We start from the raw sequence: 26,708 nt of genomic DNA on the forward strand, positions 1-26,708 counted from the left end.
GATTGAGGTATCTAATTACTAAGTAAATTATATTTAGATCACTTGGATTGACTTAAGTTTATATTCAAAACAGTTCTCCTTTTGAATGTTTAGGCTAAAGAGACTTTGTAGAAACCCATCGGGAAGGAAGCCGAGAGGACCTGGTAGATTTGGTACGAATATCGGGCTAGTTTAGCCCAGATTAGAGGGTAGAGAAGTACCCACGGGACCTGTGGACACTCTCCTCTTTTATTAGGACTTGGCTAGCCATTCATTCGTTCAGGCGTTATTTATTGAGCGCTTACTCTGTGCAGAGCATTGTATTAAGCGCTTGGGTAGCCACGGCGCCTACCCTAATGTCGCTTTGGGGGAGTTGCAGTGGGACCTGAGTGACCCTGCACCACGCAATGAAGGGACACCTTGTCTTCCACTATTCCTGATTGGGGTGCTAAAGCAGCTGCTGAGCTTGTTGGGATGGTTTAACATATTAAACTAAAAAAGTTGGGCCAGTGAGGGTAAGGGACTTTGAAGTGAGACATTTTGGAAATCAACTCTTGGGGTATTTTTTTTTTTTCTAATCTTGTTAAAACCTAATTAATCTGGTGTGCAGATGATGCAGATGGCCAAGCTTGCCCGATATCATAGCCACCTGTTGCAAAAAAAGGAATACTAAGGCATTTTCCTTTAGTGGGTGAGACTCTGGTTAATAAAAAACTTACAATACCCACAGTTTGGCTTGAGTTGTATTGGCGAGAATAGAAAGATGACACCGGCCCAAGAGATTAAAAACTGAACAGAGATGCCAGTTAACTCTGGAAACTCCAGACTCGTGGAGAAGCAGTGTGGCCTAGTGGAAGGATCCGGGTTCCAGTCGCGGCTCTGCCACTTAGTTGCCGTGAGTGAGACCTCGGGCAGCGTAGGCTAGTGGTTTAAGTACCAGCCTGGGAGTCAGAGAACCTGGATTCTAGACTTGGCTCCTCCACGTGTTTGCTGTGTGACCATCAGCAAGTTACTTCACTTCTCTGTGCCTCAGTTAATTCATCTGTAAAATGGGAATTAACATTGTGAGCCGCATGTGGACTGTCCAACCTGATTAGCTTGTATCTACCCCAGCGCATAGTACAGTGCTAAGTGTACAGTAAGTGCTAAACAAATACCATTAAAATAATTCCCTTCTTCCAACGATCTAAAGGGAGAATGCATTAAGACCATGCCATGCCTCTTAAATATCACATTGCAAAAGTATCTTGAGTCTGTTTAGAGATATTGACGCATCAAAGAAATGATCAACTTGAATAAGCCATGGTAACTATTTATTCTAAATTTTAGAGGTTGGGAATCTGGTAAAGTCCTACAAATCTACCCCAGAAATCTATAACATTATCATGTAATAAATAAGATCACAAATTTTTCTATATTAATGCTATTTGAGTGCTTATGTGCAGAGCACTGTACAAAGCACTTGGGAAAGTACAGTACAGCAGAATTAGCAGGGAATTACATTTCCTGCCCATAGTGAGTTTACAGTCTAGAGGGGGAGGCAGACATTAATATGATGAAATAATTTATATTATATAAAGATATGATTTAATGTGGTTTTATTTAAAGGCCCCACCACTGAGCAGCAATTTAAGTCATCTGTCCAAAAGCTTTTAATCAAATCTGGTCAGTCATCTTGCTTGTACTTTTAATAATTCAGGATTGTAATTATCATCTTAAGGTCATTTTAGATTGACACACAGTTATTCTGTATGCAAATAATTCATTGTAGAATCAAGTTTTTATTTCCTCTATTGTCTCTCCACTCCTTTTTTCGAGGCAGGTAGATTTGAGGGAGGCCAACATTTTCAAATCTCTCTCTCCCTCTCTCCTTCCTGTCAGTTTCTTTGCTCCTGTTTTTGGCTTATTTAGAAATAGATTGAGAAACGATGTTTTTTTCTGCAGAAGTGATAACTTCATTTAACAATTGTTGCATTTAGTGGGGGACCTTTTCCTTGAAAGGTCTGCCTTTTGCTTTTGTGCTCTGAGCATTCAAGTGTTCCAGTTTTGTAGAAGGTCATTTCAAGCAAATAGGTCTGCCTGCTAGAAGTGTGCTGAGAGTAAAATCCCTAAATTTATTGGCTTACAAGTCAAAAAAACACTCTTAAGGTATCGAATTTATCCCCAGCTGTCATTAAAGAATGCAATTCTAGACAACCCAAGGAACAGGTGCCCTAGAAACCAACAATTGACTGATTCTTTGTCATCTTAAATACATTAAAGATAACTTAGAGCAGATACACATGAAGATAAACTAGGTGCTTTGAGAAGAATTGATGAGGCAGAGTAGCATTGGAAAGGCATTAAATATTCACAAGCTGTGGTTAAAAATCCTTAAGTCAGTTTTCAAAAAAATGCCAGTAGGCAAGCCTGGAGGGAGGTCAGTTTTTTGTCCGAAGTCCCCTCCCCACCACTTTAGTAAGGGTTATTTTTCCATTATTCCATGCTACCTCCTAAGGCGTCGCCCTTAGCACCCTTACAGGAATAAAGGTATAATTAACAAAACAAAAAAACAAATTACCATTTTAATAATGTCATGTAGAAACATTTATTGGCAGCCTTTTGCCAACTTGCTTTTCAGGATCACCCACCCTTCGAGTTGTGAAAATTTATAACCTGGCTTTCATCTCTAGTGAATATCCCTTGGTTGGAATAATTGGGCTGGACTGAGTTGCTTCTCAAAGTTCCCAAGATTCTCTAATTCCCTGTGCATATTTGTGAACAGTGGGATTTAATTTTCCTAAGCAACATCACCCAAGGATTGAATAGATCCCGTTTGTGAAAAAGCAACAAGTTATTATTCTAAATAAATTCAGATGTTCGGGCAGCTGCCTTTAAATCCACAGCCCATGTTAAATAAGACTTTGAAAATCTTATGGATTTTCAAATCCATAATCAAATGGATAATCAAATAAATCAAATGGATCCAATTGGTCCATTGGATAGGAAGGAGGAGGGGGTTTTAGGCAGGGCTGGGGAGTGTGAGCCAGGGGTTGGTGATGGGAAGGATGAGAATGAGACACAACAGATTGCCTGGAAAGGAATGAAGAGTGCAAGCTGGGAAGTAGTGGGAAAAGAGGATGGATATGCAGGAGGTAGAGCACTGATTTGGTGGTGCTTTAAAGCCAGACGTGCTCGGAGAAGGTATGCCCACCTGCAGTCTTTCTCTTACATATGCCTCTAATGCATTGGCACCATTTTTAGGATGGACTGGGCTCACATGTGCCCAGCCATTTCCCAAAAGTATGGATATAGCTGCTTGAGAAGGGACTTCTGAGCTCCAGGCTGAGAAACAGGTGAGAACTATCCCACTTCCTCCCCTGGATCAGGAAGTTACTGGAGTGCACTACACCCACATTCCCCACTGTGTTCCTGATTGTGGTGTAACTTGCTGGTAGAGTTGGCCCCCAGTGCAGCCATTTTAGCGCCTCCCTACTTTACATACTTTACGAGTTGGTGAAGAATAGAGGAAGAAATTTGGAGAAAGAACTTGGTTCCTGCCATGTGTCGAACCTGACAGAAACCAGTCCGTGGGTGAAAAACTGAATGGTATTTCTGTCCAAATCTCACTTTACTGTGTTCTGTTACATGAGAAATTCAACCGTTTCTTGACCAGAGAAGGGCAAGGGGAATTATCCAGTCTGATTCTTCCTCTTTGATGCTGTAACAATTTGAGAGAGGGATCTTGACTGAGCATCCTTTTGGTTCTCCTACTTTTCACTTCTACCAAAACCAGGGGTTTGGTTGAATAATTCTCAGGAAAATCATTTTGCATTCATTTGGAATTTCATGCAGCAGCGGGAAGGCAGCCGGGGGCGAGGACCTCATGGTTCGGCAGCACGTCCAGCGGGCCGTAGTCTGCAAAGGAGATCTGGAAAGGGGCAGGGAGGAGTGTGGAGAGCTGGGACGAAATGACTGAATAGGCCTCCACCTCCAGACAGCCCAATCACGTACATGTTTATCCAATTTGGATAAACCTCCTGCCTCTCCCCACTCCAGTCAGCGCGGCTTAGTGGTAAGAGCCCGGGCTTGGGAGCCAGAGGTCGTGGGTTCTAATCCCGACTCTGCCACTTACCCGCTGTGTGACTTCGGGCAAGTCACTTAACTTCTCTGTGCCTCATTTATCTCATCTGTAAAATGGGATTAAGAGTGGGAGCCCCACGTGGGACAACCTGATTACCTTGTATCTACCCCAGCGCTTAGACCAGTGCTTGGCACATAGGAAGCGCTTAACCAATACCATCATTATCATTATTACTGCTTGCTGCAAATAGATGGGAGAAATGGTGGAATCGGAGTCTTTAAATGTAGGTCACAGGCCCTCTCACTCCTAATTTCACTTGAAGACTGGGAAGAATGTGAGAAGTTCCCGGAGGTGCAGCTACTTGCTCAATAAAAGTCATGGTATTCAAGTGCTAACTATGTGCCAAGCACTGGCATAAGTAAGGCTATTAATAATAATAATAATAATGATGATGATAACATTTATTAAGCGCTTACTATGTGCAAAACACTGTACTCAGCGCTGGGGAGGTTACAAGGTGATCAGGTTGTCCCATGGGGGGCGCACAGTCTTAATCCACATTTTACAGATGAGGTAACTGAGGCACAGAGAAGTTAAGTGACTTGCCTAAAGTCACACACCTGACAGTTGGCGGAGCGGGGATTTGAACCCATGACCTCTGACTCCAAAGCCCGGACTCTTTTCACTGAGCTGTGCTGCCCGCATGATACTCAACAAAGCAGGAGAACAGGTATTTAGTCCCTATTTTCCAGATTAGGAAATTGAGGAAGTTGTGACATGCCCAGTTTCATACAGGAAGCAGTGGCAGAGCAGGGATTAGAACCCAGATCCTGTGACTCAGACCTGGGTTTCTTCCACTACACCATGCTACTTCTCAAGCCTTCTGATTACTTAAGCACCCATGTTTCTACTAGTTTATTTTCCTATCTATTTTATTTAGCAGCATGGCAATGGGCCCGGGAGTTAGAAGGTTGTGGGTTCTAATCCTGACTCTGCTATTTGTCTGCTGTGTGACCAGGGGCAAGTCACTTCACTTCTCGGGGCCTCAGTTCCCTCATCTGTAAAACGGGGATTGAGACAGTGAGCCCCATGTGGGACAGGAGTTGTGTCGAACCCAATTTACTTGTATCCTCCCCAGCACTTGAGAAACACCACAGTTGTTGTTATTACTCTTTACTCATCCAGGTGTGGCATATTTTAAAAGGTTAATAAGGTAAAGAAAGAATGGAAGTCTATTGAGCCAAGTATCTCCCCATCATTGCAGACTCTCCAGGGTTTGTGGGAAGGTCCCCACAGTTTAAGCAGGACTGTCTTTTTGGGCCACAGTTGTTCTACCCTCAGGAAGGCCTCTGTGCGTGAGGTTTGGGGACACGCCATCCCTGGCCTGGGCAGTGAGCTGACTTCTTTCCCTGCTTTATAGGGAGGGTGATGGTCGTGGGTTCTAATCCCAGCGGTAGGATCCCCATGCCTCTCACCAAGAAGAGAAAGAGGCCCTTATTGTCTTGCCATTAGGGCCTTCCCCTCTACCTTAGTGGGTCAGTTTCACATGTGAATTTCTGTGCAGACTCACATGTGGCTTCCAGCATCTTGTGATAGTCCTTACGCTCCTTTTCTCACTTCTCTTCCACTCCACTAAAACAAGAGGGTTTTCTTTTGCTAAACGCTCAGCCTCAGCAAGCCTTCTATGTTGCAGTCCTTGTTTTTTGGTTTCCTCATACTTTCTTGGGACTGACACACTCCTTTAGGAGAGAATTAGAATAAAGATAAAAATTGAGTGTTTTCTACTTTCCCCTCCGGCCTTTTCAGCGGTTTTTCCTTTTCTTCCTCCTCTAAACTTAAGGCCTCGCTCCCCCTCCCTTGCCCCCAGCCACGCTCAAGCAAATATTCCCCCTTTTGTTACTTTTCCTTCCGTAGTTATTCTGGTAACTGTGGGGAAACATGTTGAAGTTGCCGAGACATACGTTCAGCTAATCCTCCTGTAATTCATTGAGTCCAAATTATGAAGTCTCCTCCTGGTTAGCCCCCTGTCTCCCATCCTAGATCAAAAATTTCCTTCAGGTACTCATCACTCGCACACCCTCTTGACTCTAAGCTCGTTGTGGGCAGGGAATGAGTCTGTTACGTAGTTATATTGCACACAGTAAGGGCTCAATTAGTACGGTTGACCTCTCCCCACTCCCTGGCCCACCCAGGCTCTGCATGAATTAGCCACGTGATCTAAAACAGTGGAATCCTTCTTGACAGTATGTCAGACTGCTTAGTCACCAACTGTCTGCTCACTCATTCACTGGCCTCTTAGCTTCAGGCTCTCCTGCCTGTTGAGCTCTTACCAGAGGAAATACTGTTTCCTAGAAATACTTCCCCTCTTCGCATGGGATTTGAGTGAATCCAACCCCCCGCCCCCCAAACGGGCCTACTTGAAAAGGCAGGTGTAGTAAAGCCATAGCCTAAATCAATCAATAAATGCTATTTATTGAGCTCCTCTACTAAGCACCTAAAAACTCAGAGGAACCACCTCTGGAGCCCATCAGCAATCAACATGCTCAGTAACTCTCTGCCATCCATTCCCCAGAGAAACGGTCCCTGGTCCCTTCAGGAACTCCCCAATCTACCACCCGTTATCAATTAAGATAGACAAATAGGTATCTTCTCACTGGGATTCCTCTCCCTTTGTTCTCAGTCCCGTTATTTGCAGGATTCCCATTTCAGTTAGTCCACGGACTTGGGAGAGTTTTGTTTTGCTGCTGGCCAACTTGATCCCTTCTCCTCATCTTCATTGAGGTAGGAAGCCTTAGAGCAAAATTATTTAGCCGAAGCTCCAAGTAAAAGATCAGCAAAAGATGCGCGTGGGGCTACCCGAGGGTATCCATTCCTCCCAACCAGGGGAGGTAATCAGGCCATGCGTGATGCTGATTAGGTCCTGGCAAGCTGTGGCCAGATCAAGCTTAGAGTGGGCAAGGATGTGGCGACTGCCATGGCCACCATTTATTATTGACCCAGGTTACCCCTGCTGAGATTGATTTGGCCAACCTCCCTTAAATCAGGTAGAAAAACCTCAGTTTTAAGTGCTGAGGCATTTAGGGGCAGGGGGGATATCAACAAGATTCAATCAGTCAAATATACTGAGCGCTTATTATAATAATAATTATGGAATTTAAGCACTTACTATGCCAGGCACTGTTCTAAGTGCTGAGGTGGATACGATGTGTTGAGCACTATACTAAGTAGTTAAGAGTGTACAGTATAACAGATTTGGGAAAGTAACTAGTACAGAGAAGTAAAGTGACTTGCCCAAGGTCACCCAGAAGATAAGTGGCAGAGCTGGGCTTAGAACCTGGGTCCCAGGCCCATACTGTATCCCCTTGGCCAGGCTACTTCAGCCAACTCTGTCGATTGTATTGTCCCAGATGCTGAATACAGCGCTGTGCATGCAGTGAGCATTCGATAAATGCCATTGATTGATTTGGATCCATCAAGCTAGAGAGCGGCTCTTTGCTTCTTGGGACTGGTGAAATGGTGAAGTAATAATGATGGGTATTAGTGCTTACTATGTGCTGAGTGCTGGGATAGATTCAAGGTCAGACTCAGACCGTGTCCCACAAAGGGATCTCTTTGCATATGTGGAAACTGGAGCAGAGTGAGTTATCGGTGAGGAATGATGGGAGAGCTAAGTGGAAACCAAGATCACCCGGGGGCTGACTGAGCTGACACTAGACCCCAAGTCTCCTGGTTCCCAGCACTGTAGTCCTTCTCCTCAGGGCTGGCATACTGCTTTATTTATTTTTATTTTGTGTGAGAGCAGCATGGCTTAGTGGAAAGAGCACAGGTCGTGGGTTCTAATCCCAGCTCCGCCACTTATCAGCTGTGTGACTTTGGACAAGTCACTTCACTTCTCTGCGCCTCAGTTACCTCATCTGTAAAAAGAAGATTATGACTGTGAGCCCCACGTGGGACAACCTGATTACCTTGTATCTACCCCAGTGCTTTGAACAGTGCTTGGCAGATAGTATGTGCTTAACAAATACCATCATCATCATATAGGGCTGGGATTACCCTCCTTGGGTCAATGTCATCCAAACCATTAGGGTTAGGCAGTTGGCACTGGGGTGCTGAGCAAAGTCCTCATAGAAACTTGCAAGGCCCCCATGTAGTCCCGTCCACCTATGCCATCCACTGTTATTTACCTAAGACATCTAGGGTAGAGGTGGGTTTAGGTAAGTCCATCCTGTTGCTCTTATTTTAGTAGCTTTGTCCCTATTCCATTCCCCTTCTCTAGGGGACCAGCCGTAGAATCTGTCAGATTGATCAATTAGTTTGTCCCTTATCCAAGAACTCAGATTAAATTAAGTGTGAGGACGTACCAAGTGATCACATGTGCCCGCCTCCCATCTCTCTCCACAGGGGCTCTTTCTGTCCCCACTTTGAGCTTTTCCGTGACAGGGTTCAACTCTGTCACTCAATCATATTTGTCGGGAAACAGGAAAGAAAAGGTGTTGACTTTTCTAGGACCATGGGACTGTTAGAGCTTGAACTCTCTGGGGAATAATAATAATAATAATAATGGTGGTATTTGTTAAGCACTTACTATGTGCCAGGCACTGTACTAAGCGCTGAGGTGGATACAAGCGATTTGCTTGGTTGGACACAGTCCCTGTGCTACGTGAGGCTCACAGTCTTAATCTCCATTTTACAGATGAGGCAGTTGAGGCCAGAGAAGTTGTGACTTGCCCAAAAGTCACACAGCTGAGAAGTGGCGGAGCAGGGATTAGAACCCACGACCTCTGACTCCCAAGCCCGGGCTCTTTCCACTGAGCCACGGGGAAGTCATTTGCTCTCCGGCGAGGCGGCTTCTCAGGCTTTATAAGTGATCATTATAGCAATAAAAATAAGAACGTCATGGTCTTTGTATACTGCTTTGTTTTCCAAAGCGCGTCCACCTCAACTATCATTTTATCCCACACAACATCCTTGTAAGGTACAGCGATGCACACGATATCCCCATTTTATAGGTGAGGAAACCGAAGTAAGGAGAGGCTGTGACCTGACCAAGGTCACACAGCAGATTAAGGACAAAGCCGAAGTAGAGCCCAGGTCGCCTGATTCCCAGGCCGGTGCTTTTTCCGTTGCACCACACTGCTGTGTCTGCGCTTGTGGGACCTCTTGATTTTCTGCCTTAGCTTAGACCATGAGCTTGTTGTGGGCAGGGAACGTATCTACCAACTCTGTTATGTTGTACTCTCCCAAGTGCTTTGCAAAGAACAGGCAATCAATACCATTGATTGGTTGCTGTTGACTGGGAGATTCTCCTCGTGTTATAGGGAAGCAGCATGGCCTAATGGATAGAGCACGGGACTGAAAGCCGAGGATCCAGGTTCTAATCCCAGCTCTGCCACTTGTCTGTTGTGCGACCTTGGCCAAATCACATCACTTTTCTGTGCCTCAGTTGTCTCATCTGTAAAAATGGGATTAAGAATGTGAGTCGCACTAGGGGCGTGGACTGCGTCCAACCTGCTTACTTTGTATCCCCCCCAGTGCTTAGAATAGTGCTTGACCCATAGTAAGTGCTTAACAAAGCAGTGCTTAGAGAAGCAGCGTGGCTCAGTGGAAAGAGCCCGGGCTTTGGAGTCAGAGGTCATGGGTTCCAATCCCAGCTCCGCCAACTGTCAGCTGTGTGACTTTGGGCAAGTCACTTAGCTTCTCTGCGCCTCAGTTACCTCATCTGGAAAATGGGGATGAAGACTGTGAGCCCCCCGTGGGACAACCTGATCACCTTGTATCCTCCCCAGCGCTTAGAACAGTGCTTTGCACATAGTAAGTGCTTAATAAATGCCATTATTATTAACAAATACCATTATTATTATTGTCATATGGAAACAAATCTTAGAAGTAGTAATTTCAGGTAGGTACTAAACTAGTCTGAGCAGTTCCTTGCATGTATAAGTGCTTAGTACAGTGCTCTGCACACAGTAAGCACTCAATAAATACGATTGAATGAACGTATATACTGGAGTGTAGTGAATGCGAGAATATCCTGGCTGGGCCACGTCCGTGGCAAGACACTTCATTGTCCTTCTGCTCTCCAGACATCCCTCAGTGCCGACTCTGGCTGTCCCCACTCAAGCAGCAAATAAGGACCATTCGTGCACACTGGGGGAAAGGAGGTGTAAGTCTCTGTCCTAATAAAGGAAAAAAAATGAAGGTAGATGTACTGGGATTGCTTCCCAGAGAGAATAAATTGATTAATTTATGGATGGAAACTGTCTTTGAGTTCAAGGCTGCTGAGTCCATTTAACTTACATAAGTCTCAACTTTTTATAACCACTCATCTTTCGGCCCAAGTGGCAAAATTAAACATTTGGACTTGTGTGTTCAAATAACTTGTTGGTCTTTGTTTAGGAATTCATTAATGGATGAAAGCTGCATGTAGGAATTTGCCTGAAACCGGGTTGCCCCCAAGTTTTCAGGAATGGGCCTTGTGAGTGGAAATCCATATTTGTGTGGGCTGCAGGTATTTTTATCGAGAGCAATGATGATGTGTATCTAGCCTGCCAGCTATTTATATATATAAACATTAATAAAAAGTTTTTAAAAGTTTAAACTTCATTAGTACAAAAAACTTGTTAGGACAGTGACAAGCCTAGTCCTAGCTTTTGATCAATTTAATGAAAACAAGGGTATTTACCAGACTGAACTATTGTCAAGGACTATAGAGAGTACTGTCAGGGCACGTGTCAGTTTTGACAAGCCCCTGAAGCAGCGTGGCTTAATGGACAGAGCCCGGGCTTGGGAGTCAAAGGTCGTGAGTTCTAATCCCGACTCTGCCACTTGTCAGCTGTGTGACTTTGGGCAAGTCACGTAACTTCTCTGGGCCTCAGTGAACTCATCTGTAAAATGGGGATCAAGACTGTGAGCCCCAAGTGGGACAACCTGATAACCTTGTATCTATACCAGAGCACTTAGAACAGCGCTTGGCACATAGTAAGTGCTTAGCAAATACCAATATTATTTAGAGAAGCAGCGCGTCTCAGTGGAAAGAGCATGGGCTTTGGAGTCAGAGATCATGGGTTCAAATTCCGACTCTGCCAGTTGTCAGCCGTGTGACTTTGGGCAAGTCACTTAACTTTTCTGTGCCTGTTACCTCATTAGAACAGTGCTTTGCACATAGTAAGTGTTTAATAAATGCCATTATTATTATTATTATTATTATTATTATGTGTGCTAAGTAGGTTAAAAAATTGCTAAAAATCTTAGGTGGCCGCACTTTGCTGCCCATTAGACTCTCCTGGCCTAAAAGATAAGCAGCATGGCATAGTTCAAAGAGCACAGGTTTGGGAGTCAGAAGACCTGGATTCTAATCCTGGATCCGCCACATGTCTGCCATGTGACCACGGGCAATTCCCTTTTCTGTGTTTCAGGTACCTCATCTGTAAAATGGGGATTAAGACTGTGAGCCCTATATGGTACAGGAACTGTATCTGACCCAATTACCTTTTATCTATCCAAGTGCTTAGTACAGTGCCTCGCACATAGTAAACACTTAACAAATACCATAAAAAAGTGAAGTATCTGGCTCACTTTTTTTCCCTAAGGAAGGTAATGCATTTTGCATTAAGGAGGCTGCTAGTTAATGCATTTCAGTCTTCGGATAAGAAAACATAGTTCCTGCGGGGCTTCCCAAGAATGGCTGGTTGCCTCCGCGGGTCATCCCTAGACAGTTGAGGTGAAGTTTTCCAAAGCTTTCTTTGGAATGCCCAGAAGTTCGTTCTCAGGGTGGAGGAAAGGGTAAGAAGGAACCAGTGCTTTACCTCATTATTCTCAGAAGGAAGGGGGGACGCCTGCTCTCATTAGGAGAGCACAGCTGGTCTCTGCTGATTAGTAGTGAGGCTAGTATTCTATTATAAGGGATCCTTGGGAGTGACTCCATTTTCAAGAATCCCAACAACTCCTAGGGCGGTGTAGGCTATATAGGGTTTGAAATGTTGCTTCAGAAAATGAAATGTGGTGGGTACTCTATGCTTTGATTGCAAACAGTGGAGCATAATTTGAACCTGTATTGTAAGACCATCTGGCAAAAAGACGAAGTTGTTTGGGGATTGAGGGTGGTCTCATTAGTGAAACCTGCCAACTCAGGTGGTGGTTTGGGGGGAGTTTTATCCATTACAGAGATGACTTCTACAAAGTTGGATGCTTTGCTTTGCACTTAAGACTTGTCCGACTTCCTTGGTGAAAACTTGTCGTAAGCAGATTAAACTAATTGGGTCCAGAGGCAGTCCAGATAATCGGAATTTGAAATAACTGACCAGAATCGAGTTAGGATATTTAGACCCGTTTATTTTGTGTAGCTGCCTGAGCCAAAGGTAATTTATCCAGTCGATTAGTTTGTATAACCAAAGTGAAGGTAATCACTCTCTAATGAGTATTGTAAAACTTGATCCCTGTTGGATAGAACACTCACGTTCATTGAGTTAAGTGCAATTGTTAAACCCAGATTTTGGATATTAAACTTGGACTGTTTTTTGGATTATTCCCCCCATTCCCTTCCCACAGCTATATGTAAATCAGGTGCCAATGGGGTATAATGTAAATTATAAATCACTCTTTCTAAGTGAGTTGACTTTCGCAACATTTGATGCAAAATATTTGTGATTTAGTTTCTAATTCATATTGGTGTTCAGTTCAGCTTAGTGTTCCTTTTTTAATGTACCAGCTAGTATTACTTGTGGTTTAGCTGTTTAAAATTTGATTTGTGTGTTATAGCGTACCAGCTCTAATCAGTGATTTTTCTCCCTTCATCCTGCCTGTAACCACATAGAACAAATTTCAAAACAGATTATTTGAAAATTGATGGGACCTACATTCCCTTGACTTCAATTCCTCATTAAATCCCTCCGTGTCATTCAGATTTTAAAGCTTAAAAATGTATTTCTCTGTTTTTAGATTGTGAATCGGCACGGCCCCGAAGCAGACAGGCATTTATTACGCTGCCTATTTTCGCACGTGGATTTCAGTGGCGATGGTAAAAGCAGTGGCAAAGATTTTCATCAGGTAAATTTGATGTGTGAGATTTAAAATGTGTGTTTTAACTATTTGGCCACACCAGGTAGCTAGTAGTAAACTAGTTGCAACCAGGGAGTAACTTTGATTTGGCCTAATGCAAGGTTTTGTTTTTTTTTAATTAGTAATGTAATTTCTCTTCACTCAAATTCAAGGGCATATTCTAAGTTAAGTTCCTCCTGTTTTGAATATTGAGAAATTTCTTTAGAAATGAAAAGGAGGAAAAAAAAATGAAAATAGCCTATTGAACTAGTTTTGTAAAAATTGTTTTTTCTTTTTAGACTCAGTTTCTGATTCAGGAGTGTGCGTCGTTGATTACGAAGCCAAACTTTATCTCGACGCTGTCCTATGCCATTGATAATCCATTGCATTATCAGAAGGTTTGTATTTTTAGTAGTATCATATTTTATCTAGTCTAAGAAGGTGGTCTATTATGAGGTTCAAATCAGTAATGTGAGTACCTGCTCTGGTGCATCACACTTATAAGTGCTTGGGAGAAAACAACAGAATCAGATGTAATCCCTGCTCTCATGGAGTTTGCAATCTAGTAAGGGCGACAAGAACTAAAACAAATTACAGATTGGAGGAGAAAAGGAAATTTATACTAGTCAATGCTTTAATAATAAGTAGGGTAAGTTAGATATATACATAAATGCTTTGGGAACAGAAGTGATTAGGTGGTGTGGGATTGCTGAAGTTGCAGTTGGTAGGGGCCAGTGGGTTGGAGAGGTACAAGGTGGTTTTGAGAAATTGGAAAAGGCCTCCCGGAAGAGATGCAACTTCAGGAAGGCTTTGAAGATGGGGAAAAATAGTGGTGTGCCAGATATGAAGGAGGGGAAGGAGGTCCCAAGCAAGGGATAGGGCATGAGCAGGTGATGAATGATGGGAGGGAAGAGAATGAGGCTCATTGAGTAGGTGAGTGGGGAAAAAAGAATGGCTAAGGAGGAAGAGACTGATTGCCCCCAGCACCAGTGGTCAGGGGTCTCCATTTGAGAGGGAAAGATGTGAGGAGACATGGGCAGAGCAGTACTTGAGAAGAACATTCCGGGCAGCAGAATGAAATCTGGACCAGAGAGGGGAAAGGCTGAAGGCAAGGAGGCCATTGAAGATGGTGATGGAAGTGGGGCAGATCCTGGAGATATTGTGGAGGAAAATTTACAGGGTGGCTTCTGTGTGTGTCAGGGGGTCGGGTGGCGGGGGGAGGCTGAGGGCACAGACTGAATAGCAATCAGTGGCATTTGGTAGAAGCAGTGTGGCTCAGTGGAAAGAGCCCGGGCTTTGGAGTCAGAGGTCATGGGCTCAAATCCCAGCTCCGACACTTGTCAGCTGTGTGACTTTGGGCAAGTCACTTAACTTCTCTGTGCCTCAGTTCCCTCACCTGTAAAATGGGGATTAAGACTGTGAGCCCCTCTTGGGACAACCTGATCACCTTGTATCCTCCCCAGCGCTTAGAACAGTGCTCTGCACATAGTAAGCGCTTAACAAATGCCATTATTATTATTATTTGAACGTCTTCTGTGTGCAGAACATTTTTCTACAAAGGTGGGAGAATACAGTAGAACTAATAGGTGTCTGTCCTCAGGGAGCTCACAATACAGCAAGTTTATTGGGGTTGAAAGAGAGGCTGGAACCAAGGATCACGTCAGGGTTGTGAGCCGTAGAGCTGTGCAGGATGAAGGTGGTGTCAACTGACAGGAAAGTTAGGTAGAGGAGGAGATTTTCTTAAACGGTATTTAAGTGCTTAGGAGGAGCCAAGCCCTGTACTAAGCACTAGGGTTGATAGAGTATCAGATCAAATGCAGTACCTGTCCCAGATGGGGCTCATCCTTAAGTAGGAAGAACAGGTATTGAATCCGCATTTTGCAGGTGAGGAAACTGAGGCACGAAGGAGTGAAGTGACACACCCAAGGTCGCACATCAGGCGTGTAGTAGAGCTGGGTTCAGAACCAGGTCCTTGGACTCCCAGGACTATGTTGTATCCACTAGGCCAGGCCGCTTCTCCCTGATGCGGGTGCTAAGTTGAGAAATTCAGCTGGGGACAGATGAACCTGAGATGTCAGAATATCTCACATAGCGATGTCCTTGAGGCAAGCGGAAATGCAAGATTGCAGAGCGAGAGGAGTCTGGCCTTAGTGAGGTAGATTTGAGAACGTGTAGAGAGGTGGTAGTTGAAGCCGTTGGAGTGGATAAGCTCACTAAAGGAGTGACTGATGTCAAGTGAGAAGAGGACCCACAACGGGGCTTTGAGGGACAGTGCAGCCAACAGTTGAGAAGCAGAGGAAGATCTGACTAAAGAGACTAAGGCTAAGTTAGAGCCGTAAGAGGAGTCACAGGAGGCAACTGTGGGGGTGAAACCAAGCTTCCGTATTATTTCCAGGAGAAGGGAGTGAGCTACAGAATCGAAGGCAGCCGAGAAGTTGATGGGAATTAGAACAGAGTAGAGGTTGTCAGTCATGATGGGAAGGAGCTCATTGGTGACCTTGGAGCGGGTGATTTCAGTGTAGTGAAGGAAGCGGAAACTGTTGTAGAGGGACGATGATAGTGGTGGCAAGCAGCTATAAAAAAAAAAAACCCAAACACCTTGCAAATTGGCCTGTTTTTTTTTTCTCATTTTGAATTCTACTGTTTTTACACCTGCATTGTGAGAGTGACTTTGTCTTAATCATAAATAGTAGTGCAGAGGTTTTAAGGACGTAGTTCAGTGCTCTGCACATAGTAAGTGTTCAAATAGCATTGATTTTTAAGGTCTGTTAATGCCGACTTAATGCACTGACTATTTTGCTGTCCTCAGAGTGAGTCAACTTCATGTTGGTGTTGCCATTTCATTTTTCTAATGCAATGCAAACAACTTTGGGCTGGTTTGGGCTCTGCAAAGTTTGGGTCATTAAGCTAAAGCGTGAAGGGAAAACACTCACAATTATGGGTTATAGCATCTTAGAATGAGTAGGCTCCCCGCAGGCTCACTGTAAGCGCCTAGTACAGTGCTCTGCACACAGTAAGCGCTCAGTAAATACGACTGAATGAATTGCACGGCCTGTCTGTATGTAATTTGCACATGGGGTGGGCAGAGATATATGGAAACTTTGTTTTTAAAGTACTTCTCTTTATTTCAGAGTCTAAAGCCGTCACCCCACTTATTTGCCCAATTGAGTAAAGTTCTCAAGTTAAGCAAAGTGCAGGAGGTAGGTGAATTTATAATGCAGTTGGACTTGTACTGTATATTATATAAAAGTTTTAAATTTGAGAGTTTCATCTTTAATTACTCTACTGTTGCAGGTAATTTTTGGTCTTGCGCTCTTGAATTCATCTAGCTCAGATCTACGAGGTTTTGGTAAGTTGGGTTTGCTGAAATACGAGAGCCACAATTTTCATTTTTCCACGTGCATGTGTGTATTGGGATCTGATATGGCCATCCCTTCCTAGGGGACTCCTGGGGCTCTGAGACTGCTGTCAGGTGCAGTTGAGTAGGAGTTTGGCCACAGGAAAGTAGGAGCAGAGGGGAACTGGGAAAAGGGAGCAAGGAGCCAGTGAGTGGGGCACTTCCAGCTTAGCAAGAGAATAACAGCAGAGACAGAGTGGGAGAGAGAGTCTGGTTAATGGAAGGAGGAGGGACAGGTATAAAAGTAGAGAAACTGGCCGAAAGTAGGGGTTTACACAGAACAGTAGTGAGTGAGTGTTGTCACGTGTGTGTGTGTTGTGAAAGAGCTGTTGTCTTGGTCCCCAGGCTTCTAAAGCATGTCAGTGGATACCTCCAACCCCATAGAGAAGATCAAGGCTAAGAGAACTTCCCTGATGTGCTGCTGTTGTAGTTCCCTGGTTTTAGAGCTACCTTCAAAGTACTAGAATGCTCCCTGACCCAGGGCCATTTGAAACGGGACAAGTTATAACTTCATAGCAGCGTCAGCTCCTAGGCGTTGCGACAGAACATCAAAACAAGATCTCTAAGTCCAGCTTCAGCACGGGCAGTTTAAGGAGCCATCGCTATTTCAAAGCAGATTCTTTACAAGATTTAGATGTCGCCATGTCAGGGATAGCCCCGTGAGTCCTAATATTTTTAAGAACCAAGCAGTGGGAGGAGGTTGAGAAATATGAAGGCAAGAGAAAGGCAACCAAGTTTGGGAGAGTATATATATCTAAAGAAATGTTCATGTTTGGGCAAGAGTTTCTCTTTTTTTCCCCCCCTTCAAGCTGCCCAGTTTATCAAACAAAAGCTTCCAGATCTTCTGCGCTCTTACATTGACGCAGACGTCAGCGGAAATCAAGAAGGTGGCTTCCAAGATATTGCAATAGAGGTCTTGCACCTCCTCCTCTCCCATCTCCTCTTTGGGCAGAAGGGAGCCTTTGGGGTTGGACAGGAACAGATCGACGCATTCCTCAAGACGTTGCGTAGAGGTGAGCCGTCATTCCAGCTGATTTGAGTTTGGGCACTGTCTTGTCGGATCAGATGCTCTAGGATAAAAGGGTCGTTGGTATGTGTCTGGATCCGGAGACGGCGGCTCCTTGGTGACCAGGTAGACCCTGCTGTTTTCCTCGCCACCCACAATTTGGGAGGATGCTTTTACAATATTTAAAAATTACTAAGAAGAGTATTCGGCGGGGAAAAACGCCACGCTTATTTGCATGTCCCTCATGCTTTTTGGGGACTAGAGTCAGAAACGGGACCCAGCCGACCCCCCTGCAAACCCAAATATCGGGTGGAGGTGTGCAATTGAGAAGCAGTGTAGCCTGCTGGATAGAGCCCAGGCCTGGGAGTGACAAGGGCTTGGACTCTAATCCTAGCTGTGCCATTTGTCTGCTGTGTGATCTTGGGCAAGTCACTTCACTTCTGTGCCTCAGTTACTCCATCTGTTAATCAGGGATTACGAACTGTGAGCCCCGTGAGGGACATGGACTGTGTCCAAACCTGATTAGCTTATATCTGACCCAGAGCTTAGTACAGTGCCTGGCACATAGTAAGAGCTCAACAGATGCCATAAAAAAAAATTTGGGACTGTAAGGGTAGCCGGGAGCCATCATATTTCTGACCCCAGAGCAAATTCCAAGAAACTCTTTAATAAAAGGGGTGCATTTCCACCCTCCCACCCCCTGAATGAAAATTCCCTTTTCTCTATTTCCCCTCTTCACTCTTCTCCTTCCCCCAACTCTCTCTAGGTGTCACAAATAATAGGGAGGGGTGGAGGACAGTAGGTGGTTGGATAAATTCCATATTGTAGCTTTTAAAAAGTGGAATATTGTAGCATTTAAGCTTAAATGATTCAAACGCACATGTTTACTAAAATTGAAGATAAATTGAAATTTTCCCCCTTTTCAAATGAATATCTAAAGCTTTAATAGGCAGACCATTAATAATGTAAAATTGCACTCTTATTGGAATGGACCTGCACGTGTATTTTTGGGGTTTGAAAAGTAAGCCCCCCATTTTAAGCAAAATGCTTTTCTCAGAATGCATTCTGTCACCCAGGGCTTAGAATACTTCTTTAATTATCCTGCTTTTAAGAGAGACCTCAGTGTTAAGTTGGCCAGGTTTGATTAATTGTTATGGCAGAGTCCACTTGACTTGGTAGTGGTTTTGGATTAATTCCCAAACTTTCTGATATCTCAGTCTTATAAATTGAAATTTCTGCCCAGCAACCCACAGGCTCAGTCTCTAAGGAATTTTGATGGCATCACTGACTTCCTGGGCTGAAATTGCCCATTCTGTCAGCTGGAAAAAAAGTTTGGTTTCAATGATATATAACATCCACATTTTGTTTGTTTTTGATTTCTTTGATTCATTAAATACAGTCTGATTTTCGTCTCAATGTATGAGAATGTTACTATCCGTGGAATGTTGTATAGGAAATAGAAGGGCATATAAATAGAAGGGATTAGCAACTATACTTAATCTGGGGTAGAAATACTGAAGGAATTAATGGAAATCAGCAACTGAGGAAGAATTCTGCTTTTAATATTGCTATCATCAAACTTATGCTAAAATTCTGAGGGCTGACTGAATAGAGAATGCTTGTCTTGCACTTGATCAGACTAATAATCTTGTCAACTTTACTTATCTCTTCCCCAGATTTTCCCCAGGAACGCTGTCCCGTGGTGCTTGCACCACTTTTATACCCTGAAAAACGGGACATTCTAATGGACAGGATCCTGCCTGACTCTGGAGGGATAGCTAAAACCATGATGGAGAGCTCTCTTGCAGACTTCATGCAAGAAGTTGGCTATGGCTTTTGTGCAAGGTTGGTGGAATATGGGCTATTAAGATGCTTACTATAATATTTAGCCCAGTGAAATTTCCTGATATAGCGTTCTGCTGCAAGGTGCTTCAATTCACTTAATTGTTTTCCAAGATTTCAAACCCCAAATTATAGCTTTAAGAAGTTGTAGGGCCAAAAGGAAGAAGGAAATATCTTAAAAATAAAAGGTGGATTCATGAAGATAGTCCTCAGCCAAGGGGGTTTTGGCAGAAGACTTTGGAAACCAGTACTCAAGCAGTGTAGCCTCTCTGGAAAGTCAGATTTTTCTGTTTTTCAGTGTTCATACTTAGATTTGAAAATCCACTCTGACATTTGACTTGATTATTTGTCACTTTGAAGCAGAGCAATTTAATTCAAATAGGTTATTTGGTTTGATTTGGCTTTTGAGGGTAGCCAAGTAGTGGCGTTCTCCATCGCATTATCTTGCATTTAAAAATCCAAGGGAGTTTTTTTTGACCTATACTTACTTTAAAGTGTCTAGAGAGTTAGACTGTAAGAAGTCTCACTCGTTTGACTCGTTAACTCTTGAGTTCAGTGTGATCTGGCAGTGTTTTCTTGCTGTTTTTCCTTTCATAGTTAAATATAATATTGAAATACTATATACAGCTTAGTGTTTAGCGATGTCTGCTGTAACAATCACACAAAATTGTCAACACTCCTTTCTCCTGTAATAGATTTAGCCTGCATCCAGTCTGATTATTGTAGTTCTACCCCATTGCTTAGTACAGTGCTTGGCACTTAGCTCATATTATTGTTATTATGGTGTTTATTAAGTTGTCTTGGTAAAACCCGTTAATGAGAACCTGCATTGTATTCTCTGGTGTCTCAACACCATGTTTTGTAGCATCACAGTGTGCTGTATCCAAAACAGGGTTGCACTGTCAGAAGAAGGTTCTCTGATTCCTTTGCAGCCCGCTAACTGTAAAGGCTTATTGGTTCTCTCATATCTCTTGTTTTCCAGTGTATTGTGATGCAGCTATTGTGTCACCATACCAAAACTGTAACTATCAGGAGGCTTCTTAACATCTGATTTTTTTCATTCCAAGACCCATACAACCTGTTTTTCTGTAAACCACCAAAATTGAAGTGGATACTTAAGCCATGTTTTGGGAAGATGAAGGCCTAACCCGTTAGTAGAGGCCTGCTTCGTCTAGCTGGATACTTCTATGAAGAAGGATCTTGTGTTTTGCTGAAATATGCGACCTCGCCGAAAGTTGGTGACGCTTTCTCATCTTGTCTTCTTGGTTCAGTATTGAAGAATGTCGCAGTATAATCAGGCAGTTTGGTGTTCGGGAGGTTACAGCAGCCCAGGTTGCCAGGGTTTTGGGAATGATGGCCCGAACTCATTCAGGGTTGACGGATGGAATTCCATTACAGGTAAGTGCCTCAGGTTAACTAGCAGTTTTAACAAGTGGCCACCGAGCATTGCATGCTGTGAAAAAGGATCATTTAGATGGTTTATGTCCCGTGTTTTGCTTTTTACAGTCCATTTCAGCCCCTGGCAGTGGGATATGGAGCGATGGAAAAGATAAAAGTGATGGTGCACAGGCCCATACCTGGAATGTGGAAGTCTTAATTGATGTCTTGAAGGAGCTGGTGAGTCTGGGAACACTATTTTTCATAATTTCTGACGATGCAAATTACCAGGGTTCCTGGGCCCTTTCCATAGAGGGGGAAAAAGAAGGAGAAAGCAAAAAAATGGAGGACGGAGAGGGCGAGGGAGGCACCAGGATGAAAACATCACAGGGAAAGCAGGAAAGCAGAATCCAGCTGGAAGATTGAAAATGCAGATCAAATAGCAGTCCCAAAAGCCAAGTGTGTGAGCCAAGTGAGATTGCTCCCAAGAGCCCCAAGTGTATTTTCAGGCTGAAAATATCCTCCCTGAAGAAAATTAGCAGTGAGGAGGGAGAGCTTTCCAGGCATAGAAAAGAGAGGACTGGGAATATGAAGAGAGAAGCAAGTGAGGGGCTCATATGAGGAGATAATCAACAAAGCATTGTCTAATAAGGGAACAAAGTGAAATTTTTAAACCCACAGTACCAAAAAAACTTGCAGAAGCAGAGACAAGCACCGGTGTGTAGAACAACAGAGGGACCCCTGAATACCTATTCTCAAGTCCAGATAAGAGTGGTTATTTTGGCTGGTCACAATGTAAAGATAGCCTAAACTAATTTTGGGGAACGCCATTCACCTACCAAGAATGGTAGGAACAGAGAGAAAATAGACAGTACAAAGTGCTTAATGAGCAAATTTGAGCTTTCTGTGCACTATTCACTCTCCTTTGTCTTAAATCAACCCCTACTACCCCCACCCCCGAACATTTTTGTGACCTTGGACAAGTCACTTCCTTTCCTCTGTGCTTCACATGGGCTATACAGAATTTTTCACTGATTTTTTTCTTTTTTTAAACCCAATTGGCCATTCTGCCTTTAACTATGTCCTCCCTTGAACCAATGACCATGGGGAGAGCTAGTCTAGATGGGTTTAAGAAAAAGAATTCATTGTATTCGAAGAATTCATAGTGTTTCATAGGCAGTGAGTAAAGTAGTAGGAGAATTCTGTGGGGCCCTCATAGTGCTATTTTAATGTGCTCTGTGGAGTGGGGTATGTCTGGTTCACAACTTTGACAACTCTGTGTATAACGCTTCAGCCCAGACCGGGGTTTCCACTGGGAAATAATGCTACCTGAGGTTGTGCAGCTGAGGTGAAAGCGCTGGTCTAGGCTAGAGTGACCTGTCCTGGAGCCTGCTCTAACTAAGCCAGGATTGAGTTTAGGGCAAGTCATATTCTTTGATCTGACACACAGGCCCCTACAGAAGAACTTTCTGTTCATCTATTCTGAATGGGCTCAGTATTAAATTTAATGTTACTCTCTTCCCCCTGTAGACCGTGAGCAATTTGTGGGCAGCGAACTTGTGTGCCCACTATATTGTATTGCACTTTCCCAAGTGCCTAGTACTGTGCTTGGCACAGGGTAAGCGCTTAGTAAATACCATCGACTGAACGGCTGTATTGTGGGGTATGCCTTTCTGTAGACTTTCATGTTCTAAATTGTGATCCAGTCCAAAACCTCTGAGTGCTTATGTTGCTTTGCCCTCAGGCTATCGGTCGGTACCATTGGTGAGCATAAATGATGATGGAAAATGTTTTTGGTCATTCTAGAACCCTAGTTTGAACTTCAAGGAAGTAACTTATGAACTGGACCACCCTGGATTTCAAATTCGTGACAGTAAGGGGCTGCAGAATGTGGTGTTTGGCATTCAGAGAGGCCTTGGCATGGAAGTCTTCCCAGTAGATCTCATTTATAGGCCGTGGAAACACGCTGAGGGCCAGGTGAGTACTAGACATGTAAGATGTTGTCCAGCAAACCCGCAAATGTTTGCATTTGAGTCTTACAACTTCTCTTTGCGTGTCACTTGTGAAGACAAGAAATGTGAAGTGTTTTAAGTAATTTGGATAAAAGACTGGATTTCCTCAAGAATTCTCACGGCAAAATATAGCATCACATCCCCTCCAACACTTCTTCTTTAGCAACTTATTATCTGAATAATCTGTAGGATGTGGCAGCGCTACTGGCATTTTTAAGAAAACAGTCTCATTCTCCAAGGGAATTGAAGTTCCTGTGGCCTAAGTAAATCCTTTGATTGAAAAGCCTATGGCTGCTTATCAGAGTGGGCCCCTCTTGAATTTGGAGGTTAATAAAAGAGGTGGTTCTGTTTGTGTCTATTGTTTTCAACATAATTACATTTACAACTTTAAAGGTTTTCTGTTCTTGATGCTTGTTGTTATAGCTCTCCTTCATTCAGCATTCCCTCATAAATCCAGAGATCTTCTGTTTTGCTGATTATCCCTGTCATACCGTGGCAACTGATATCCTGAAAGCACCACCAGAAGATGACAATCGAGAAATAGCCACATGGTAACTTCCATCACCTAATTTGATTTTTTTCTGAGATGCTTTCTTTGGTTAAATGATGAAACTGTCCTCACTAGTACTGTTTGGAGGTGGTAATAAGCCCATGTGAACATGGCCCATGAACATTTATTTGGTAGGCCACTGTTCCACATTTGTTGTACAAGGTGAGCTAGTGGAAGTTCTCAACAAATAATTGTATTTTCTGTGAGCTTTCAGTGGTTTCTGTCCACTGAATTTTGTCAGAATATTTGAGAGCACTCATATATCGGTACCTTGGAGAAATTCTTTCAGCGTTCATTACTGTTTAGGGTCCTTAATTGTAGCTGGCATAAATGGTCATGTTAAAGTTTTGGGGAAAAGTAAGCTTTTGCTATTGATCACTGTGCTGTTGGAGGGAAATAGAAAGCATCCTATCCCCCCTAACCTCCCAAGGTGGCAATACATTACATTTATTTTGGTCCTTATGAAAAAGAGAGAAGTTGGCCTTGGATTTAACAGTCTTAACCCATGGGTTTTCTTTCCATTAGAATGAGTGCATTTTTCTTGGGGTGAGGTCCTTTTGGGTTTTTCTTAACTAGGGAAATGGAAACTGCTTCCATATTCTTTGTGGCTTTGACCTTTAGCATTTTTTAGCTTCAGGACTTTGGAGGAAGTGCCCTTTTTTCCTCCCCTTAATCTGCTTCCATCTGAGGACATGTTGAAAATACAAATCAAAGATCACAAAATTCTAGTCGTCAAGCATTCTCCTCTGTAAAGGATCTTTATTTTTTTGCAATAATTTAACTTGCACGGCTGTCCCCTTAGCTGAAAATCCTATGAGTCTTTTTAAGCAGAAAGTCCTTGTGCCCATCCATTCCTCAACCCTTTTGGATGGATTTGGATAAATGTTTTCACCATCTTTATTATCCATCTAATTTACATTAGTCAGTATTTAAGGCATGCCTGCCATGTACAGAACACTGTCCTAAATGCCTAGGGAGGTACAATAGTTGAACACTCCCTGCCCTCCAGGAGTTTAAGCATTTTTAACAAACAATTGGGGTGTCTCGTCTGGACCAAATCCCAGTCTAACACTCAGAAAATTGATATCAAGTTAATTAATCATCCGGTCACCCAAAGCTTACTTTAAATTGATTCTGTCACTTAAATTCACTCTCCCATAATTTATTCATGTGGAGCATAATTCTGTTTTGGTTAGGAAGAGCCTGGACTTGATTGAATCCCTCTTGCGACTGGCTGAGGTGGGCCAGTATGAGCAGGTCAAACAACTCTTCAACTTCCCTATCAAACACTGCCCAGATATGTTGGTATTAGCCTTACTGCAAATCAACACCTCCTGGCATACCTTGCGACACGAACTCATCTCCACACTGATGCCAATTTTCCTTGGAAACCACCCTAATTCTGCCATTATTTTGCACTATGCATGGCATGGCCAGGTAAGCTCTCAGCGTCTATTACTTCTGTTCTCTTTTTCCGTATGTGGCAAGTAATCCAGAGCCAATAGATAAACTGCTCTGTGAATTTTAACGATCCAGGCTGGTTCATTCGGACCCAAAGCTCTCAGAAGAATTAGTTAAAGAACTTTTGAAGGTAAGTTGGTCTGCAAGCAAAGCCCCGCGTGGACAGAACTTCAGTGTTCCCTGTGTCTAGAAGCCTCAGTTATCTCAGCGGTACTAACGTCCCTGCCAGGGTACAGGCTCACCAGTAGTTGCCGGAGAAATGGAAACTTGGTTTCGGAGCAAGAGGTAGCAGTGCTGTTCTTTTTGACATTTAAGTTTGAGTGTTTTAACCGGAAGAGAAAGGATGGCATAAAGTTTTCAAAGCCGTACGGCAGTCGACAAGTATTTTTCTCTCTGTGGTACACCACAGGCTTGTCTTTTAGCTTTCCTATTTAGGGCCACACATGGGCCTTGGCCTCCAGAAACCATACCGTAAGGTAGCCCTCGGAGGTTTTCTTGAATATGTGCCTTTGAAGTGGAGAGCGCCAACTGCCTTTGTTGCTTGTGTTTACTTCTTAATTTAACATTTGAAGTAGCTTCCAGTCTCTCATTTTAGACAGGGGAGCCTTCCATCATGCTTTCTCCCTAAGGAGTTTTTAGAGAGCCTTGGCAGTGTAAGTGGCATACAAGTGTTAATACAGAACTCTTTTCTTAATAGAACCATACTTTTATGGGAGCAGTAGTGCATGTTTTTGGGGTTCTTTTTCCCCCCTCTGCCCCAGGTGCCCTACCTTGTATACCGTGAAGTTTTTGACCAGGCTCTTTCTGCTGAATTGAATATGATAGCCTCCTATAGTAGAGGAGGTTAACTAAAGGAGCCAGATGAGGGTGGTTTGTTGTTTTTTTTTTAAAGTCAGATGAGTTTACCTAGGACTTGGAGGTTTTCTATGATGACCTAAGGTTTTTTCTGGAACATTTCTAAATAGCTTTGAGATTAGCCATACATATATTACACCCTATGCAAAATAGCAAGATCGTCACTACTTTCAGTGTATTTTATTTCCTGCTGCTAGGTAATCTATTTTTTTGATATATCTAAATTATTAATGACATGACTAGTAGTGGGCAGTCCTTTTTTGGCCCTGGAAGTTTGGATTAGTGAAACCTACAGTTTATCCTCCAAAAAGATGTGGCACAAGCTGGAGGGCTGTGTGTAACATGTTACAATCTGCCAGGAATGCTTCAACACCCGTCTAAAAGTGAAACTTCTTAATTTTGTCCGGTTTATTAATGTAATGCAGACGGGTGCTCCAGTGCCCGAGGGCCAGTAGTTCTGGAAGTCGAGGGCTGTTGAGTTTTGAATGTGGAATCTTACTGGACAGTTGCCCTGCATTTCTGGCCATAAACTTTCTTAGCATATCTTTGCTATCCAGGTGAAGTGGGCTATAAGCGAGTCAAAGAAAGGTACCTAGGTATTATTTTTCAGTTCAGCGATTTACATAAAGTTGCGTATGCCTCTGTGAAGTTTCTCTTTTTCTTTCCTTAGGGCCAGTCTCCCTCAATTCGCCAACTTATCATGCATGCAATGGCAGAATGGTACATGAGAGGGGAGCAGTACGACCAGGCAAAACTGTCTCGGATTCTTGATGTGGCCCAAGACCTGAAGGTTAATTTTTTAGTGATATTTTGCCATTTCTCTTTTTTGCTCAAAATGCTTTTTTTAAAAAAAAACCAAAAAACAAAAGTACAAAAACCTTGAAATATGAAGTCGTCCTGCTTCTAGAACTATGGGTCAGCAAGTTGAACATAGGTAGAGTGTTGGAATTCAAATTTTTGTTTTGGTTTAAAGCTCTTTAGACTGTGCTTTGCTTAATTAGAACTGCAGTTTAATTTTAGTACTTTTTGGGGGGTGTGATAGAATGCGGAAAACTTACAACACTAAAACTGAGCTAAAAGGCATTGAATTGTAATTTGTGAGGCTGTTACAGCCATTTGGGAGGTTCTCA

The 26,708-nt window shown here is 43.3% G+C and overlaps 1 protein-coding gene across 10 annotated transcripts in view; it reads left to right on the plus strand.

Moving 5' to 3' along the window:
• CNOT1 (CCR4-NOT transcription complex subunit 1) overlaps positions 1–26,708 on the plus strand; it is an 86,783-nt gene that overhangs the window by 12,376 nt on the left and 47,699 nt on the right. For all 10 annotated transcript variants that reach the window (XM_038753373.1, XM_038753377.1, XM_038753375.1 and 7 more), the window contains exons 3-14: positions 12,980–13,087; positions 13,378–13,476; positions 16,210–16,278; positions 16,373–16,427; positions 17,285–17,488; positions 19,158–19,326; positions 20,595–20,721; positions 20,830–20,940; positions 22,507–22,677; positions 23,136–23,263; positions 24,459–24,699; positions 26,249–26,368. In XM_038753373.1, coding sequence (XP_038609301.1) covers positions 12,980–13,087; positions 13,378–13,476; positions 16,210–16,278; positions 16,373–16,427; positions 17,285–17,488; positions 19,158–19,326; positions 20,595–20,721; positions 20,830–20,940; positions 22,507–22,677; positions 23,136–23,263; positions 24,459–24,699; positions 26,249–26,368 — 1,602 coding nt within the window. The remainder of the gene's footprint in view (positions 1–12,979; positions 13,088–13,377; positions 13,477–16,209; positions 16,279–16,372; positions 16,428–17,284; positions 17,489–19,157; positions 19,327–20,594; positions 20,722–20,829; positions 20,941–22,506; positions 22,678–23,135; positions 23,264–24,458; positions 24,700–26,248; positions 26,369–26,708) is intronic.

This window comes from Tachyglossus aculeatus, chromosome 11 (assembly GCF_015852505.1).
Source record: "Tachyglossus aculeatus isolate mTacAcu1 chromosome 11, mTacAcu1.pri, whole genome shotgun sequence".
Classification (NCBI taxonomy): domain Eukaryota; kingdom Metazoa; phylum Chordata; class Mammalia; order Monotremata; family Tachyglossidae; genus Tachyglossus; species Tachyglossus aculeatus.